This window comes from Hemiscyllium ocellatum, chromosome 1 (genome assembly GCF_020745735.1).
Source record: "Hemiscyllium ocellatum isolate sHemOce1 chromosome 1, sHemOce1.pat.X.cur, whole genome shotgun sequence".
In the NCBI taxonomy this organism is placed as follows: Eukaryota; Metazoa; Chordata; class Chondrichthyes; order Orectolobiformes; family Hemiscylliidae; genus Hemiscyllium; species Hemiscyllium ocellatum.
The window spans coordinates 46,711,926-46,733,714 of record NC_083401.1 but is presented as its reverse complement, the minus strand read 5'-3'; the positions used below and the strand labels follow the sequence as shown (position 1 = coordinate 46,733,714).

General features: G+C 39.1%; 1 protein-coding gene across 3 annotated transcripts in view; it reads right to left on the bottom strand.

Moving 5' to 3' along the window:
• The window catches only part of LOC132833420 (WD repeat-containing protein 7), a 673,682-nt gene that overhangs the window by 605,145 nt on the left and 46,748 nt on the right, over positions 1-21,789 (bottom strand). For all 3 annotated transcript variants that reach the window (XM_060851797.1, XM_060851713.1, XM_060851878.1), the window contains 5 exons: positions 16,442-16,616; positions 11,468-11,544; positions 9,892-10,011; positions 9,579-9,724; positions 7,412-7,514 (listed from right to left, as the gene is read on the bottom strand). In XM_060851797.1, the coding sequence (XP_060707780.1) occupies positions 7,412-7,514; positions 9,579-9,724; positions 9,892-10,011; positions 11,468-11,544; positions 16,442-16,616 (621 nt within the window). The remainder of the gene's footprint in view (positions 1-7,411; positions 7,515-9,578; positions 9,725-9,891; positions 10,012-11,467; positions 11,545-16,441; positions 16,617-21,789) is intronic.

Below are 21,789 nucleotides of genomic sequence, written 5' to 3'. Positions count from 1 at the left end.
TGACAATGGCCCAGTCGAAAATGTGGATGTTGCGCACTGATCAGTACACTGATCGGTAAAGAAGCATGATTGAAAAGGCTAGCAGCACTCCAGGTAGAGAAGTTACCAGGTCCAATGGGATGCATCCCAAATTGCTGGGAGAAGTAAGGGAGCAAATTGTAGAGTTGTTGATAAAAATTTTCCAGGCCTCTGAACACAGAATTAGCACCAGGATTAGCACTGGAAGATTGCAAATATGACATTGTTGTTTAAGAAAGGGACAAAGGATAACCCACAATGCCACTGACCTGCCAGCTTGACATCAAGAGTGGGAAAACTGATGGAAGCTATAATACGAGAAATAGGAAACAGAGCTAGGTATAGATGGGCATTTCTCAGATTGTAAACAAGTGGTGTTCCCTTGGGACTGGTGTTGGGAGCTTTGCTTTTTCCGATTTATATAAACAGTTTGAAGAGGTGTTGAGGATAGTAATTTCAGAGGAAAATTGACAAATTACCCAAAGGGGCAAACACTTGGTATAAAAGGCAAGGTAATACATTTTGGTAGAAGAAACATAGACAGACAATACAGGCTCAATGGTACAGCTTTAAGGGGATCATAGGGATCTCAGGGTACAGGTGCCTAACTCTCTGAAAGTGGCCAGGCAAGTTCTAAAGGAGGTTGATAGGAACCTTGGGCTTGTAGTAGATGCATAGAGTCAAGAAAGCCAAGAACGGATGCTACACCTCTACAAATCATTGGTCAGACCACATTCAGAGTATTGCGTTCAGTTCTGGGCACCTTATTTAAGGAAGAATGTTAAATCCCTGGCATGTGTGCAAAGGAGGAGATTTGCCAGAATAGTACAAGGAATGAGGGATTTTAGAAACAAAGAAAGATTAAAGAAATTGAGCTTAATCTTCTCTACTCCAAGGAGAATAAGAAGTGACTTTATTATAAACAATTTTAACAGGGTAAAGAAGGGTATTCTGTTTCCATTAGTTGGTCAATCAGTAACTATGGGTCACAATTTCAAGACTGTCAGCAAGACAGCCACGAGTGAGGAGAAACGTCTTTACTTAGGGAGTTATGATTTAGAATGGACTGGGAGAGTGGTGGGTGTGGAATCCATACAAGGCTTGAACAGACAGCTGGATATATATTCCAAAGTGATTAAATTAGACGACTACAGAGATGGGACTGGAGAATGGGACTAGCTGGTTGCTCTTTTGGAAGCCAGTAAAGACACAAGGGGTTGAATGGCCTCCTTCTGCAATGTAAAATTTTATGATTCTAATACTACTCCTGAATAAATTTGGTAGGACAACCAATTTTGAGCCTTATGCATCTTGATCTCCTCTGACCTCTCAAATTGGCACAGTGAAAAGTTCAAATATAAATGGTTTGATGAAATTTGAATACAAGGGAAATGAAATATAAAAGGTGGGATGTTTTGCAACAGTCATACAGGTGCTGTTCAGACATCTGGAATACCATGTGTAGTTTTGTTCTCCTTATTTGAGGAGGATATAAATACATTAGAAGCAGTTTAGAGAAGAGTCATTTGACTGATGCGTAGAATGGAAAGCTTAACTTATGAGGAAAGGTTGGAACAATAGACCTGTATCTGATAGAGTTTATAAGAGTAAGAGGTGATGTTGACAGAAGATACTGAGAAGACTATTAAAAGGATGTTTCCCTTGTGGAAAAGTCTTGTACAAAGGCAACATAGTTGAAAGATAATGGCAATTCCAATTTAAGGAAGAGAGGAGGAAAATGTTTTCTCTCAGAAAGTTGGCTGTTCCTGCAGAGACTATTGAAGATAGAGTCATTGATTTTGTTTTTTTTAAAGGTGAAAGCAGACAGATCCTTAACTAACAAGGGAGGCAAAGATGGCCAAGAGTTGGCAGGAATCAAATTCAGGTCACCTTTGGTCTCACTTTATTGAATTGTGGTGCAGACTCAAAAATATAGTATATATCTGGTCTGAATTTGTATGTTTTAACATAAACACAGGACATTTTTTACTTTCACAATGTTCTCATATTCATTAACACACAAAAATGATTTTTACTCAGTGTTTAATCTCCAGCAGTGCTTTTAATGAACTTTTCATAACCTATAAGTATTTAGTGAATAGTGAATAGTGATGATTCTTTTGAATTCTCTACCAAGAGGGTTGTGAAAACTCAATTTTTGACTTGATTTCAAATAGATATTCGTGGATTTCTGATCACCAATGGCATAAGGGTTAGAGGATAACATGGGTAAAAAGGGGATGGAATTATTTGGTCAGCAATGATCGTAAAAGGTGATAGAGTAGGCTTGACAAGCTGAATAACTTCGCCTTGTCTCTATGTTCCTACTTTTTCAACCAAGTGCCAAGAAAAATTAATGAAATATTCAAAAGTAATTGAGGCATAATATCAAATGAGAAAATATATTGCATTTCATTGTGAGTTTACGACACCTTATTACAAGTTGAGCTAAGTAATAAATGCAGTACTGTACATGATACAAACAGATCTTCACAAGATTAACATGTATACAAGGTTGAAAAAATTGCGTAACAGTAATTATGGAAACTGGGTCAGAAATGCTCAAACTACACCATGCAATCACCATCATTAGAAAGGAAAAATGCATGCTAATGCTTTAGAACTGTATAAAGGCAGTAGGTGTACTCTTAAGAGGGAAATCAGGAGGCCAAAAAAAGGGGACATGAGATAGCTTTAACAAATAGGGGGTTAAGGAAAATACAAAAAGATTTTATAAATATATTAAGGACAAAAGAGTAACTAGGGAGGGAATAAGGCGCCTCAAAGATCAGCAATGCAGCCTGTGTGTGGAACCATATTAGATTTTGTGGGGGGGGGGGGGGGGGGGAAGATACTAAAAGAGTATCTTGCATCAGTGTTTACTGTGCAGAAGAACATGGAAGATATAAAATGTGGGAAAATAGATGGTGACATCGCAAAAAATGCCATATACAGAGGAGGAAGTGTTGGATATCTTAAAACGCATAGAAATGGATAAATCCTTAGGTGCTGGCAAGTAGGACTAGATTGGGTTGGGATATCTGGTCGGCATGAACGAGTTGAACCAAAGGGTCTGTTTCCATGCTGGACATCTCTATGACCTGATCATGTGCATCCTAGAACTCTGACAAGCTAGGGAAGTGATTGCTAGGCCCTTGCTGAGATACTTGTATCATCGATAGTCATAAGTGAGGTGTCAGAAGACTGGTCAGCAAGGCGAGATCTCATGGAATATAGAGAAAACTAGTCATTTGGATACAAAACTGGCTCAAAGGTAGAAGATAGAGTCGTGGTGGAGGGTTGTTTTTCAGACTGGAGGCCTGTGATCAGTTGAGTGCCACAAGGATCAGTGCTGGGTCCACTACTCTTCATCATTTATATAAATGATTTGGATGTGAGCATAAGAGGTATAGTTAATAAGTTTGCAGATGACACCAAAATTGGAGGTGTAGCGGACAGCAAAGAAGGTTACCTCAGATTAAAATTGGATCCTGATCAGATGGGCTAATGGGCTGAGAAGTGGCAGATGGAGTTTAATTTAGGTAAATGCAAAGTGTTGCATTTTGGGAAAGCAAATCAGAGCAGGGCTTATACATTTCATGGTAAGATCCGAGGGAATGTTGCTGAAAAAAGAGACCTTGGAGTGCAGGTTCATAGTTCTTTGAATGTAGAGTCACAGGTAGATAGGATAGTGAAGAAGATGTTTAGTATGCTTTCCTTTATTGGTCAGAGCAGTGAGTATAGAAATTGGGAGGTCATGTTGCAGCTGTACAGGGCACTGGTGAGGTCACTGTTGGAATATTGCATGCAGTTCTGGTCTCCCTCCTATCGGAAGGATGTTGTGAAACTTGAAAAGGGTTCCAAAAAGATTTACAAGGATGTTGACAGGGTTGGAGGATTTGAGCTACAGGGAGAAGTTGAATAGGCTGGAGTTGTTTTCCCTAAGGGATGACCTTACAGAGGTTTGTAAAATCATGGGGAGCATGGATAGGGTAAATATACAAGATCTTTTCCATGGGGTTGGGGAGTCCAGAACAAGAGGGCATAGGTTTAGGGTGAGAAGAGAAAAATTTAAAAGAGATCTAAGGGGCAACTTTTCCACAGAGGGTGGTACATGTATGGAATGAATTACCACAGATGAAGGCTGGTACAATTGCAGCATTTAAAAAGCATCTGAATGGGTATATGAATAGGAAGGGTTTGGAGGGATATGGGCCGGGTGCTGGCAGGTGGGACTAGATTGGGCTGGGATATCTGGTTGGCATGAACGGGTTGGACCGAAGATTCTGTTTCCCTGCTGTCATCTCTATGACTCTATAATAACTCTCAGAAAGGTTTGGTATGGAGTCTCAACATGCAATGTTAACAGAGATGCTGATGAGGTTATTTTGTGCATCCAATTTCTTTTCAAATTTCCAACATGACCACTAAGTGTACTGTGTCGTCAATGTAATTTTTTTTATTAGTATTTGTCATGAGTAATTTCAGAAATACTCTGGAGTAGAATTATGCAGGAGACTGTCAAGTAGCTTTTGCATGTAAGGACTGATCAGGGGCTTGAACCTCCAATCTGTGAATTGGACACATGAAAACCATGAATGTACATTTCTTCTGCATCTGACTGAAGAGTTCATACAGTTCAACAAACTACATGCTTTATCTAACATACAAGTACCTTAATCAGTCAAGGTAATTAGAATGTATTGGCTCTCCGAAAATGTTGTTGGTCCCAAGTTTCAGACAAAGACAAAATGCAGTTTTAATGTACGCTATCAGTTTAACCTAGTTCTATATAAGTTACTCTGTTTCATAGTGCATTATTTACAGAGTTGAGTCACCAGTCAGCAGATGCAAAAACCAATATCGAGGATCATACCAACATCCATTTGAGTCTTCACAATAAAAGCTATATGGTACCTATTATACTACAGCATCCTCTACTGGTTAAGTGATAGACTGCAGTAATGTTATCCTCAAAGAAAATGATACAGTGTCCACTAATGATATAATCACAATGTATTACCAATTAAACACTGTATAAATTCTATTTCACCAGTTGATTATTTACAAGTCACATTTTTACTCCAGACCTTAGCCAGCCAGTGAATACTTCAGATATCATACTGAAAGGAGTAGTCCGTGCACAGTGCCTGTGAACAGCAATGCGGAATTGATGTGTCACACCTCAGCAGCCATTTTCTAATTGTTTTGACCTTGGTCCTTATAAAGAGCTTTGCCCAAGAAAATATAACTCAATTTAGCAGTTTGGCAAAGTCCCCTTGACTGAATATTATGAAAAAATGTAATTCATTATACCCTTTATGGAAATTGAAATTTATACGAGATTGGAAGATAATTTTAGATAAAGTGCTTTTTACTCAAATACACTAGTCTTTTTATATAGAAAAATAAGGTAATTTTAACCATTCATTCATATTATTGATATGTGAGGGATTTTGCTCACTGCAAACCAACATTATCTTAGGACACAATGACTGCACTGTAAAAATGGTCTTAAACCATTAACGAGTGTTCTGAGAACATAAAAATCATAATATAAATGCAAATCATTCTTTTCTTTAATTCTTCATGATATTAGATCTCACGGTCACTCGATCACTGGATGAGAGAGCTGACTTACTATGAGAAGTTGAATAAACTATCTATAATCTCTCGAGTTTAGGACAAGGAGACGTGATCTCATTTAAACATACAAGATGGTGAAGGGCTTGACAGGGTAGACACAGAGGTTGCTTTCACTTTCTGCAGAATCTGGAAAATAGGAGCAGAGTCTCAACCAGTCAATCACACAGACTGAACAGACGACAGAATTATTCACTCAAAAGTTTGTGAATGCTTGGAAATGTTCTTGAGATGGTGGTGGTAAGTTGCTTTCTTGAACTGAAGTCCACTTGGAGTGGGAACATCACATTGCTGTTCTTGTTTCTAGTCAATGATAAAGCTCAGAGTGCCGGTAGTAGGACAGTCTCCAGTGGGAGCAGTGTTCTTCAATGTCAAGAGGAGATGGATAGACTCTCTCCTGCTGGATAAGGTTCATCACCTGTCACTTGTGCAGTGTGAATATTACATGGCATTTATCAGTCCAAGCTAGAATTTTGAGTGTGTGGTGATGGAAAGACACAGTAGGTCAGACAGCATCTGAGGAGTAGGAGAATCACATTCCAGGTATAAGCCCTTCATCAGCAAACATTGATAAGGAGCAGACAAAAAAGTGAAGTTGAAGCTCTACATCAGCCATCACCACAGTGAATAGTAGGTTAGGCTTGGCAGTTCATAATGTCTGCTCCAGCTGTCTTTGCAATTCAGAATAAATATGCATCTCACCTTACATAAAGTGTACACGTCATATATGAGTCACTAATGGACACAACAAACTCTGCATTATGAACCTTTAGTCACCTTGTCTGGAAAAATATTTATCAGAAACCAAATACTCCTGATCACAAGGTCTGCCATGATAATGAACTCGGACACTGAATATTAAAGAATACACAGCACTGGATGGTGATAAGTGTACACACTAGCAATGATCAAGACCACATAGTCAAGCCCATGCTTAAGAATTTGTGCCTTGTATAATTTTTCACCAGTCCTAGATTTTTAACATGTATCCTTATTGAAACTCAAAGAAAATTGAATGAATGCGGCCAACTCCAAGTACAACTGAAGTATGAATGAAAGGGGCAATTTTAATATTGATCTGGAAGCAAATGTTGCAAAAGCCTAGCCAGTTCAAGTGAGTAGCTTTGTCTAGAACAACTTTATGGAATTAAGCCAGTGCGTGGGTGATCAACATAACTGAAGTCAAAACTTTTGATTTAGCATTCAATAAATGTTTCACTTTGCAGAAGTACTAGTTATTGAAAGACACTTCTCTTAATGATTCCAAATTATTTTTCAAAACTTCAGAAGTCTAAGAGCTTTACAACTGCAAAACCCAGAGTATATCAGAGTAGAATTTAGTAGAGGATGCTCAAAAGCCAGCTGAACTCAAAACTGGAATCAAATTGAGCCTAGTTTCTAATACGGAAGCCTAGTTTCAATGTAATCTTAAACCATGATGCAGGGATACAAATCCATTTCAAAAAAGCTTATCCTCTTTACAGTGCAACATAGGATGCATATCTTGTGCTAAAGGTTTTAAACTGAGCAATGAAAATGTGACAGCAATGTAATAGTTTAATGTCAATGGGTCCCATGAAGAGTAGATAACCAGAAGCTCAATGCTTCAGATAACCTGAAATTAACATTTCCACTTTCTAAAACGACAACCTTAATAAATACATCCAAAAAACAAGCAAAGCAAAATATTACATATCAACAAAAGTAAGCTATTTACTAAAATTCAATATGTCAATAAAGTATGGCTTACAGATTTATCTTTCCAGTCCAGCACCTTAAATAGTAATGGAGGAATGGAGTTCTCAATGGCTTTGCCAACATTACTGCGGAAGGACTCACTGGCTGGTAAGCAGCTGTTAGGAAAATACATTTTTTTAAAAATTCACATAAAAATCACCACATATTGGAAGATACTAGTACAATAAAATGTACCACAACAGTGAAAAATAGGATAGCACTTACTGAAGTTTCAGTATAGAGCCATAAAGATGTACAGCATGGAATCAGACTCTTAGGTTATACTCGTCCATGCCTACCAGATATCCTAAGTTAATCTAGTCCCATTTGCCAGTATTTGGCCCATTTCCTGCTAAACCCTCCCTATTCATATACCCATCCAAATGCCTTTTAACTATTGCTGTTGTACCAGCCTCCACCACTTCCTCTGGCAGTTAATTCCATACAGACACCACCCTCTGCGTGAAAAGATTGTCCCTTAGATTTCTTTTATATCTTTCCTCTCTCAATGTAAACATATGCCCTCTAGTTTTGGGCTCCCCCTACCTTAGGCTATTCACCTCATCCATGCCCCTCTTGATTTTATACACCTCATTTAGGTCATCCTTCAGCCTCTGAAACTTCAGGGAAAACAGCCCCAGCCTATTCAGCCTGCCAATTTGACTCAAATCCTCCAACCCCAGCAACATCCTTGTATCTCTTTTCTGCACCCTTTTAAAGTTTAACAACATCTCTCCTATAACAGGGAGCCCAGAACTGAATGCTGTATTTCAAAAGTGGCCATACAACAAATGTGAGAAAGTGCCTTAACACAAACAAATGCAATATGCCTACATGCATAAATACAGATTTAGTTTTATGTAAGGACAACACTAAGAACTACAATAAGAATTATATAACTAGTTTAAATAAATGCTGATAATTATGTCAAGTAACTACTTCAAAAAACAAATAGTGAAGAGCTCGATTAGGCCTGCATTCTAACATACTGTTGATCACTGCAGTAGTGTTCATCTGCTAAAATAAACCTTAATTTGACACTTCAAACAAAATGGAAAATATCTGACTAGATTAAATTCATTAAATAAGCTTTTTGTTGTTAGTGAACCAAACTTGAGTGTGGTTGATTTGGAGTCACTAAATCAACTCTCACTTTTTCGAAGGTCTTCAGAATTCTGCAGAAACAGTTATTGTGTTTCAATATTTTTTAATTGCAATTTTTACCAATTTTAATGCTGAGAATACACAACAAAATGGTACGCAGGAGACACAAAGTTTAAGTAGGTATTTGACATGCAGCAGAACCTGAGTGCAGCTGCATGGCCAGGCATGATGGCGTAGGAGCAGTCTTGTATTTAATTTGTAAATGAAGACAACTGAAAACTTTATTAATAATGGACTATAATCCTAGAATTCCTCAATATTATCACAAGCGCTGCTCAAATTTATAAGCAATGAAGCCTTTGATCTAGCAGGAGATCATGGTAGGAGAAACCCAGATATTACAAAACTGGCAAGTGAACTTAAGTTTTGGCATGACGTCTGCGCTTTGTTTCTGGTGGAGTTTTACTAGATCAGCAAAGATGGCACATGACACATGCCTAATTGGAGGTCCATGATTAGCAACACTGGGATTTGATTTTCAAAGGGATCTCAAAAAACATGGAATTTACTATTTCATCATAGATTCCTGAATGTGAAAGTCTATGGCCATTTTTCCTCTCAGATACATAAACATATATGAAAAACTAAAAACAAAAGCAACATTTTCTAGATGGTACAAACCGGAAATAAAAACATCAAAGGCCACAGATCTGAAACATTACAACTATTTCTCTTCGCACTGGTGCGGTTGACTTGCCTACTTGCACCATTTTGTTTTTTTTCATTTAAGAAAATTTCAAAATTTAACATACTATGATTAAAGTACAACAGAAAATTAGAGCTTTCATTTCGTTTGAAAATTGAAGTGAAATTAAAGTGATGAAACACACTTTGTCTATGCTTTATCAAATCAATTTACACATTTCATTAATTGGACTGTTAATGCAGTATTTTCTATCAACCTAACAAGTGGTACACAACATCAATCTGGAATTGTATTCACAAACATTGCTCCTGAAGTGTGAAGAGTGTGATGCAAAGCAGCAATAAAAAACATTTTCGAAGTTCAAGCCTACCTTGGTGGTAGCTGGTAAGTGAAGCTACTCCCATCTTCTGTCCAAATGACAACTTTTTCAGCATCTACAAATTCACCCCCAGTCCAATATTGGTCATTAGTGCTAGATACTGAGCAGAGCAGAGAAAAATCTCCAGCATCAAACACCTGACAAAAAAAGGGCAAAGAAATATAATGCTTTAAGACAATTAAGTATAAAAGCCATAATAACTGAATGAATTGTTAAATTTTTACAATACAGTTTTACATTTAAAAATTTGATCTCAAACTTCTCCTCCTTCAATGACATCATACATCAGTACATAAAGTCTTACCCGCCAATACTTGGAGCATACTACCAGCAGAGATTGCTGTGTATATGTGCAAAATGAAATGCTTTGGCAGTTCAGGCAGTAAATAGGTTTAGATTCCTCTTCAAATACTGGTTCAGTATCCTATAAGGTAGAAAAAGTTTTTGAAACATGTTGGTGCTCTTCATATTGTTCTCACTCGGATTTAGAGTATTGTAATCAATTATAAATAAATCAAAACTTATCAAAGTAAACAGAGGCATAATAATTAATAATATAAGCTAACAAAATCAAGTGTGGCACTCAACCACCCATTATTACAAGCACAATATTTTTCTTCTTTAGTAACTCAGCTGAAATGATTAGCATGTAACGTAATCTCACAATTTGATCAGTGTCTAATTCTGATATGTGATCGCTGAGGATGACACTCTTCAAAGAACAACAATACCAGTCATTGCTAGTGTGGTGCTAAAAAAGCACAGCAGGTCAGGCAGCAGCTGAGGAGCAGGAGAATCGGCGTTTTGGGCATAAGCCCTTCATCAGGAATATCAGAAACAACACAATATTCTCAAGAAACCTGAACCTTAAGCAAAGAGCCACAGATACTGGAAATCAAACAAAAACCAAATGCTGGAAAATCTCAGCTAGTCTGGCAGCATCTGTGGAGACAAAGCAAAGTTAACATTTTAGGTCCAGTGATCCTTCTTCCGAACTGGACCCAAAATGTTAGTTTTGCTTTCTCTTCACAGATGCTGCCAGACCTGCTCAGTTTTCCCAGCAATTTCAGAATTAAGTCTGAACCTTACCTAACCAAGAAATTCAGCCTTGTGCCTGTAATAGCTTTCTAGAGCTGACCTTGCCTCATTTGATTGCATTGCAAGGAATTTTAAGGAGATCCCAGACAATTAGATAAGTTACATTAGACAGGAAGAAACTTTTCCCTTTGATGGAGAGATCAATCACTAGAAAACATAGATTTAAGACAAGGGGCAGAGGTTTAGAGATGTGAGGAGAAACCTCTTCACCCAGAGGGAGATGGTAATTTTGAACTCACTGCCTGTGTGCATGTGTGCAAACACCAAAGAGGAAGAGCCTGCAACATTCTAGCAATTTGCCAGAGTCCATGCTGGACCACAGGTATCTCTGTTAAAAAGACAAGTGATGATTTTAGGTTGAGAGCATGATGCAAGCCAAGGAAATAGGCTTCCATGAACAAATATAACTTGCATATACACAACATATCATGAACTATGCATTGCTTGGTCATATCACGAATCACAAGTAACCTTGCAGGTAACCAGAGGGAAAGCATGAAGAAGAAAGTAAAATAAAAGTAATTAGCAAAACAAAGACATCTCAAAGTGTACCTTGAAAATTGAATAATATTTACTGATAATAAGGATGGCATCAAGATCCAAAAATTCATTATTCCAGTCCATTGGGTATTCAGAAACCAGTAGGAATCACAATGTTAGGGCTGTATTACCATTACAGTTCTTCATGATGCATGGAAAATCTCTTCCAAAAAAAATGAAACTAATGATTACAGAATTTGCTGACTTACAAAACTACTCTATCCAAATGCTTAAAATCATACCTGCATTCGATTGATTTCAGCAGTAATAATCCACACCTTCAAAATTCCAGTCATTGAAACTGCTATCACCGTGTCCTCTGAGAATTTCAAAAAAACAAAATTGTCATTCAGGCACGAACAGTTCAATTAAACATCATGCATATGGCAATAATTTGCTTAATACCCTACAACAATTGTAAGGCTGTCTCTAAAGCCAGGTATGTAGTAAAAATACAGAAGAAACTCAAGCTGCCATATATCATCCTGTCACATCCAGGGACACATTGTCATTAGAAAGTGGACAATCATCCAATGAGTGAGCTCGCAGCTTCACATTTTTTGGTGCTGCTGACCTATTGTACTATGACAATGAAAAATGTTATCATTCAGGAACACAAAATCTCAAAATCATAACACCTCATAAATTTTAAATGCACGCAATTACTTTGTTATCACTGCCTGCACTCTAATTCCATTGCACAGTATAAGCAGGGAATGGAATATCAGTTGCCAATAAGACTGGTTCCACAAAGAAGAATGTATTTCTTGCCAATTCTAGAAAATAATTCTCTTCGATTTAGAGAGATTAATCCAATTCAAAACAAAAAAAAATCGAATGTCCTAAAGATCTATTTTCAGAAACCAGGAACAGTCCTGAATAACTTTGGCAACAATAAAGACACTGAAAAAAATTAATGACAATGAAGTAAAAAAGCATGGGCTAGAAAAAACAATATTACCACCAATACAAACAAGCAATAGAAACAGCTTAATGAATCTGTCATGGAAGTAAGAACAAACATCATCGGGATTTTAAGAGGAAAGTGCATCAAGAAAGTATGTATTATGACTAACTCCAATGTCTGAAAGATGGGAGATTGAAGTAAATGGCAAAATATCAATATGAAAGGCTACAAGTTGAAATAAAGTTACTTGCACACATCGTTCTGCTATAATGCACATTTTGTTAATGTACGATCACTATAACACAATTGATGAATTTGGGACAGTTTCTAAATCGCAAACTTTCGAAGTGTGTATTGGTCATAACGCAATTCTGGCCCCATTAGTTGAAGGATGTTGCTGTTACATGATTTTCGTATAGCACAGGGTTGCACAAGAACAGAACTACTGCATTATAGCAGAACCGACTGTATAATAGACGGAAAAGACACAGGAAGACATTTGCAAAAGGATTTGAAGGATTGGATCAACCAGGAAGGATAGATCTTTCGTATGTAAAGGCAAAGGAGGTTAGTGGGACTCAGCATAAAGGATGCAAATCAACAGCAAAAAATGATAAATAAAGTATTTTATTAACAAACCCTGATGAAATAAGAAAAAGATAGCAAAAGCTTGTTGAAGAACTATTCACAAAAAGTGAAATATCTAAATGATTGAAGTAGAAGCAGAGAGAAATGTTGCCATGGATTCACTTGGCCAGAAATACTAAAGGGTGAGATTTGAGCAGTAATGAGATAAACACTGTAAAAGCAGCTAGAATAGGTCAAAGACTTACAAATGAGATTAAAAATATCGGATGGATTTAGCACCAATGATTATTAAGCGAGTCAAAGTTTTTTTTTAAATGAGGAAGATGTCTAGAGGGCTTCAGACAACTAACAATAAACAAGCAAAGGAAGAAGTCAAAGGTATGTCGATGTTCTGACTTTCACACAAGTCACTTGACAGCCCATTCAATGAAGGTTGTGTTGAGATCCATATCCAAAAGACTGGATGTGCAAGTTTATTCATTTTGATCAGAAAAATAAAAAAGCAACTTATCTAAATGGAGAAAACGTTAGAAATGCTTCAGTGAAGGAGAATCTGGGTGCCCTCACGCATGCCCTCAAGCTAATTAGGAGGACAAATGAAATTTTGTCATTTATTTATTGTTGAGGAAAGGAAGAAGATGGAAAGTGCTGTTATTATTGAACAAGGCATTGGTGAGACCATATCTTGAGTACTGTGAACAGTTTTTGTCCCCTTACTTGAGGAAGGATGCAATTGCACTCGGGTCAGTTTAGAGAAGATTCTCTCGATTAATTCCAAAGATGAAAGCCTCATCTTATGAGGCAAGATTGAATATTTTAGACCTCGTAACCTGCAGTTTAGAAGAATGAGAAATCCAACTGAGGCATATTGAATGCTGAAGGGAACAGATGAAGTAATTGTAGAGTGCATGGTTCCCCGTACAGCGCAATATTGAATAAGGGATAGCAGGTTTGGGTTAAGGATTGGCAGAATTAAAACAGAAATGAGGAGCAATTACTGCTCTCAAAGAACCACGCATCTGTGGAACTCGCTACCTCAGAATGCAGAGGATACCAGGACACTGAGTAAATTTGAGGAAATAGACAGATTTTTCATTGGCAACGGGTTGAAATGCGATGGGGAGCTCCCAGGAAAATATAGTGGAGGCCAAGATTAAATCAACCGTGATCATATTAGATGAGATTAGATAAGATTCCCTACAGTATGGAAACAGGCCCTTTGGCTGAATAAATCCACACCGACCCTCCAAAGAGTAACCCACCCAGATCCATTCCCCGACATTTACTAAAGCACCTAACACTATGGGCAATTTAGCATGGCCAATTCATCTAACCTACACACCTTTGGATTTTGGGAGGAAACCGGAGCACCTGGAGGAAACCCACGTAGACACGGGAGAATGTGCAAACTCCATACAGACAGTCGCCCGAGGTGGGAATTGAATCCGGGTCCCCGGCACTATGAGACTGCAGTGCTAACCACTGAACCACCGTGCTACCCATAATGGATAGCAGAGCGGGCCTGAGGGGTAGAATCGCTTATTCCTGTTCCTAGTTTGCACGTAAACAATTAACACTCAACATATAACTTTACTAGTTAAAACTTTTAATCCCATTTAAATATATACACACACACGTCTAAAAAAAGGGTTTATGAACAAGAAGATAAAACAGTGAAAGCAGTTTAGATGTGCATGTTCAAAGGTTATTAAGAGGATTTTGATTTTTCTGCTGGCCAGAATGCCACTTCTCAGTTGTCCTCCAGGTGGTTCTATTGGTTTGCAAAAGGCACAGGGTGAATGACTCACCTATAAATGATCTCTGACATCAATTCAGAGTCACACTTACAGCAACTGCTGAAGGAACGATAAATTAGTTTTCTTCAAGTTTACTGCAAAGAACAGAGAGAGAGTTCCTAAGGTGGCGTGGCGTGAAGGCATCTTTTGCTCACAGCCACAAACCGTTTAGTTTCCTGAGAACCAAACATAAAATTGTTGGCCGCTAGAAGGCCATTGTCACTAAAACTTGACCATAGCCCAACCAACTTCTTTTGCCAACCAAAACTCTATCCAGCTCTAGATCACCTATAAACTGTATTTCAATTACTGGTTCATAAGCAGCTCAATTATTGATGTTTCCAATGGGTGTCAAGTTAGTTACTTTGTGTACAGAGAATAACTACAATTTCAGACCAGTAGCAATTCCTCAGCTATCCTTGGTTTTTAAAACTGTTTTTTTCTCATTTCAGTCCACAATAAAAAAAACATTAAATAGACTCCATACATTGAAATATACATGACTTTGGCAAAACCAAACTCAACAAGAAATATTCATGTAATGGTATAAGGAAAAGAACCAGAATAGGGGCAAAAATTCAAATACTTAGGAAGAATAAAATCTGTAGATGAAAAGTGCAGTAATAAAATAAGCGCAAGGACAGCAATGGGAAAGATCACCTTTGTCAGATTATTTTCTTAAAATAAAGTTCCCAAAATCATAGAATCATACAGTACACAAAAGGCCCTTCAGCCCACCGAGTCTGTACTGCCAAAATTATATTCTTACTGACATTAGACCAACTTTCTTGCACTGGGCCCACAATGTTTAATTTTTATTACACTTCCAGCTGGCTGTCCTTTTCCAGCACCACGCTTTTTGATTATGCTATTAACCTGCCCAGCTATCTTCATGGACTGTGGACAAGCTTTACAGATATTATGATATACCTCTGTAGTAGGTGGGACTTGAACTGAGGCCCAAGTTCTCTGCCTCAAAAGCTCCAAGGCCACCTTTGGTAAGAAGATAAGTTGCAAACTAGAAAGCCCAAAAACCTACTTTGATTTGCTAATATTGATTTGGGTAGTTATCATCTTGCAAGAAACAGAGACCTAACTTACAAAATAGTTTTCAAATATGGATTTGAAGAAAAATTAAAAGGAATTGCTGAATTGAAAAACTAAAATGATACACTATTGTGCACGGTGAATGAATGAATAAACTTGTTGAACATAATTAGGAAATGGCACACTTGAAAAAGAAACACAGACTTGTAAGAGACATCATGGAGGGACAATTTTATGAAAAAGAAGAGGAGGAAAGGCGAGACTATCAATGTTGAATAGCTTGAAAATTGGAAGAATGGCAGCTCAGTGAAATTGGTAAAGACCTGTTTGAGTTAAGAACAATGGCAATTCCATCAGAAACCAATCACTATAGGAAAGAGAAGGATGGCCCAAGACATTACTGCAACATAGAAACTTTTTTTCTTTCATTTTGCTTCCCCACCTCAATTATTTTAAAGTTACCCAAACATGTGTAACGAAATAACTTGACAGCTAACCTTTTCTTGCCTTAGTAGTTAAGATTTCAACTTGTTTTATCCTTTATCTGATGATAAATTTTAAAATGCAGCATTTTCTAAGCAAGAAATATTCTAACTTCAGAATCATACTCAGAAAACACCAGTAAAACCCGGTTCATTCTATAACATCGGCAATCATTTTGCCACGAAAGCTGTTTAAATGGCCACCAGCTTTAGGAAGAAGGCCGCCAGGAACTCTGATATATTTGCCACAAAATTAAAATAACAGATGACTATTACTCCTGAAATCACTAGAAACATCTCTAAAATAAGTAGAAAAAACATACAATTATAACTTCATTTCAGTTTGTAGTCATGTGAAAAAAAACTTAAAACATGTTAACAAAATGTATTCCTCACCTTTTGTTCTCAGTGAACGTATAATGCTCACTGAACTAATCCAATCAGGAGAAATCTTGGACACCAAAGAGTAAAGCACTTCCAGGCTAACAGCATCGACTACAAGGATTTCTGGATAATGTCCGTAGCATAGCAGTCTTCCTTCATGTTGAGTTCCAACACTGAACTGATAAAACTATTTTTTTGATAGATAATTAGAATAGCAAAGTTTTGAGTCATCTTTTATAAATGTTAGCAAAAGATTTCACTCCCAAAATTAAAGCCCATCTTTCACACAAATCCAATCAGGTTTCTGTATTACCAGAAACTGTACTTACTTAACTTCTGTACTTAACCCTGTACAAGATTGATTTGGAGATGCCAGTGTTGGACTGGGGTGTACAAAGTTAAAAATCACACAACACCAGATTATAGTCCAACAGGTTTAACTGGAAGCACACTTGATGTATAATTTCAGTTACATCACACTAAATTTTTGCTATAAATTCTGTGTTAGGATTGAGCCCTCCACTACCACCTCATGAAGGAGCGTCGCTCTAAAAGCTAGTGTGCTTCCAATTAAACCTGTTGGAGTATAACCTGGTGTTGTGTGAGATTTAACTCCGTACAAGATTGTAATGCTCTGCAATCTTTGACATTGATGACCATGGTCCTTCCTCCAACTAAGGTCCTTATTCTGTTTCTCCCTATTCAACAAAACTGCCCTCTCACTTTTGTGGATGTAACTGAATCATCTCCATCAAATGTTTATCCTTTCATGTCAGGAGTATCTCCAGAGTAGGTATAAAATAAACCACTCATTTCTGAAGCTGAGCCACCATTCAATTGAATATTGCTGACCTCAACTCAATTTACCTGGCACAAAGCATCAGAGGATTTGCAGACGTAAGTGAGCAGGGACTGGACTGGGGAGAAAAGACCAATTCAAGATAGGAAGAAATGAGTCCTGTGGAGCAGGAGCAGACAGAAAAAAAATGGATCCACTGGACAGTCCTGTTTGTGGATTTTTGGAAGGAGGTAAAAGTGAACTATGCGGGGTTGGGGGGCAATCAGCTTGTGGAGGAGGTGGGAATCACCAAATGAAATGTTAGCGACAGTAGTTGACACAATGGCCTCATGATCCACGGTGGTGTCATGGTCCGGGGGAGCTGGCACTCAGCCTCTGCAATGTCAGTCCATCAGACAAGAATAATGCCACTCTTGTCAGTAGGCTTAATTACAAATCAGGATTGGATCTGAGTGCATGGGGCGCAGTCAGTTCAAGGGGAGATAGGTTGGAATGGGTGAGGGGGAGGCAGAGAAATTGAGGGGACCAATGTAACGTCGACTGTACTCAATGAACAAGTTGGGTGCAGGCAGAAGGCAGGATCCAGGTGGTGGTGGTGGTTGGGGGGGGGGGGTAGAGATGTTGGAGGTAAGCAAAGCAAAGGGGTCTGTGGGACAAGGAAATTCACGTTTCGGGCCGGAGCCCTTCATTGGAAAGGGCGGATGAAGGGCTCCGGCCTGAAATGCTGATTTTCTTGCTCCTCAGCTGCTGCCTGACCTGCTGTGCTCTTCCAGCAACACACTCTCAACTCGGATCTCCAGCATCTGCAGACCTCACTGTCTCCCAGTCTGTGGGACAAACAGAGGATTCTTGTCCACAGAAATGGGTGTGGAGGTGAAGACAACTCAAGAAGAGTTTGGCAACATGTTATGCCCGAAATTCATTCCAGTGGGGATGTAGAGGAATAAAACGGAGACCTCTGCTAAGCACAGAATATCTGAGGAAGGGTCACTGGACCTGAAACATTAACTCTGATTTTTCTTCACAGCTACTGCCAGATCTGCTGAGTTTTTCCAACAATTTCTGCTTTATTTATGACTTACAGCATCCACAGTTCTTCAGATTTCAATTTATCTGTGTTTGTTCCATCATCTCTTTACACTTCTAACAAAAATCAATTGATCAGAGTCTTGAAAAAAATTGAACCGTTTGAGCATATAAATTATGATTGGGAAGAAAGTTTCATTGTTCAGCAGCACAACAGTACTGAAATTTTATTCCTGGATTTAAAAAATTCTCATCAAAATCAAATCCTTCATAGCTGTGCCACACATTGTTTTCATTTATGCACAAGGCATGGGCATCACTGTCTGGTCCAGCATTCATTGATAATGCCTAATGACCTTTAAGACAGTGGTTGAGCAGCAGCTGAGAAATGAAAGCGAGTTTCTGTCATGAAACTATCAATTTTTGTAAAGACATTTCTGGTTTCCTAATGCCTAATGATCTGGCCTACATATAACTTCAGACCCAAAGCAATGAGATTGACCGTCAATTCCTCCCTGAAATTGCCCAGCAAGTCACTCAGCTCAAAGGCAATTAGGGATGAGCATCAAATGCTGGTCTTGGCAGCAACATCCACATCCCATAAATGAGAATCATCCACTTCAATATACCTAGACCAGATTTCCCATACAGTCAACCTCATCAATCCCCAATTTGAGTTTATCTGCATTCTATCACGCAAAGGACTAATAGTCTCCTTCTGTGCCAGAATGACTGTACGATTCCAGGTTGTCTTGCACATCACTCCTGCTTGTTTAAATGCACATGCAAAGTTCTGTGCAGACCAGCATTTTTTCTGAAATTTTGAAAAGTGTGGCATTGGAAAAGCACAGCAGGTCAGGCAGCATCCGAGGAGCAAGTTTACCTTCCACTCCCACTAATCTCCCAATACAGCGTATTATCCTCTGCCATTTCTGCCAGCTACAATCAGACCCCAACACCAGGGATATTTCCCTCTCCACCTGCTTCTACGTTCCGCAGAGATCAGTCACTCCGTGACTCCCCCTTTGGTTCATTCCACCCACCAACCCACCCTCCAGACCCAGCACGTTCCCTTGCTACCACAAGGAGGTATAAAACTTGCGCCCACACCTCTTCTCCCTCACCTCCATCCAAAGCCCCACAGGATCTTTTCAAGTTCGGCAGAGGTTTTCCTGCACATCCACCCACCTCATCTACTGTGTCCAATGTTCTCAGTGTGATCTCCTCTACATCAGGGATGCAGAACGTCAACGCGCGAAGCATGTCAGTAAACATCTCTGGAATACATGCACCAAACAACCTCACTGCCCTGCGGCCGACTACTTCAACTCCCCCTTCCACCCCACAAAAGGTCAAGCAAGCCCTGGGCTTCTTCCACCTCCAATCCAAGCCACCTGACGATTGGAGGATGAACGCCTCATCTTCCACCTTTGACCCTCTAACTACATAGTATCAACATTAACTTCATTAATTTCCCAATCTCCCTTCCCCAACCCTCCAACCTGGCTCCGCCCTCTTGATCTGTCCATCTTCCTTCCTACCTATCCGTTCCCCCCTCCCCATCAACCTATCACCATCACCTCCACCTGCATCTACCTATTACCTTCCCAGCTTACCTTAGCCCCCCAGCCACACACCCCCATTTATCTCTCAGCCCCCATCTCCCCTACCCCCAACTCATTCCTGATGCCCAAAACATTGATTCTCCTACTCCATCAATGCTGCCTGACCTGCTGTGCTTTTCCAGCACATTTTTCCACTGTGACTCTCCAGACCTCACTTTCTCCTAGTAATTTTTTCAATGTTAACAATTTAAAATTTTGAAAAGATTGCAGGATTTACATTCTCAATGTTCTTAATATTCTTAAGGGAATCAAGTGCACAGACGAGGTCTTAAAATGCATAAAGGTGGATAAATCCCTTGGGTTTGACCAGGTGTTTCCCAGAACTTTGTGACAAGCTAGGGAGGAGACTGCTGGGCCCCTTGCTGAGATATCTCTATCATGACTGCCACGGATGAAGTGCCGGAAGACTGGAGGTCAGCTAATGTGGTGCGATTGTTTAAGAAAGGCTGTAAAGAAAACACAGGTAACTATAGACCAGTGAGCCTTACTTCAGTGGTGGCTAAATTGTTGGAGGGAACTCAAAGATAAGATTTACATGCATTTGGAAAAACAAGGACTGATAAGGGATAGCAAACATGTCTTTGTGCGTGGGAAATCATGTCTCACTAATCTGAGGGAGTTTTTTGAAGTGTTGACAAAGCTGAATGATGAAGGCTAAGCACGCAACAAGGTTGCGCATGGTAGAACTAGTTATTAAGATTGTATCACATAGGATCCAGGGGAACAGGCCAATTGGATACAAAGCAGGCTTGAAGGTAGGAGACAGAGGGTGATGGTACAGGGCTGCTTTTCAGACTGGAGGTTTGTGACCAGTTGTGTGTTGCAAGGATCGCTGCTGGGTCCAATGTTTTTCGGCATTTATATGAATAATTTGAATGAGAACATAGGAGGTATGGCGAGTAAACTTGCAGATGACACCAAAACAGGTGGTATAGTGGACAGAGAAGATGATTATCTCACAGTACAACAGGACCATAGGACCTTAATCGGATGGAACAATGTGCCTCAGAAGGAATTTAATTTAGAAAAATGAGAGGGTTTGCATTTTGGTAAGGGCAGGATTTATACAGTTAATGGTAGGGCACTCAGGAGTGCTGCCAAACAAGACAGCTGGGGATGCAGGTGCATAGTTCCTTGTGGTTCCTGGTGATGAAAGCAGTTTTTGTCATGCTTGGCTTCATTGGTTGGAACATTGAGGATATTGGCGAGGCCACTTTTAGAATACTGCGTACAATTCTGGTTGCCCCTCTGTAAGATGATGTTCCATAGGAGAAGGTGCATAAAAAAAAAATTTACAAGCAGGTTGCCAGGATTGGAGGGTTCGAGCTATAGGGAGAGGCCAAATAGGCTGGGGCTTTTTTCCCTTGATTATTGGAGACTGAGGGCTGACCTTATAGAGGTTTACAAAATCACAAGGGGCATGGATAGGGTGAATAGCCAAGATCCTTTTTCCTTCAAAGGATGGGATAGTCCAAAACTAGAGGGCATAGGTTTAAGATGAGAGGGCAAAGATTTAAAAAAGACCCAGTGGATAACTTTTTCTTACAGAAGGTGGCACGTGCATGGTATGAGCTGCCAGAGGAGCTGGTGGAGGCGTATACAATTACAACATTTTAAAAGGTATCTGGATGGGTATCAGAATAGAGGGATATGGGCCAAATGCTGGGATGGGATTAGATTAGGTTAGATTGGGATGTCTGGTCAACGCGGATGAGTTGGACCAAAGGGTCTGTTTCTATGCTGTACGACTCTATGAATGACACTAAAATTAAATTCATGCTGTTAAACCTTTGTACAGGAGACATTGCTCCTGAACGGTTTATGCCATTTACACCCCAAATCATACAATACCTGAATTTAAAGCAATGTAATTAATTTTACATTGAGGGAGCAGATTATGTTTCATTGCA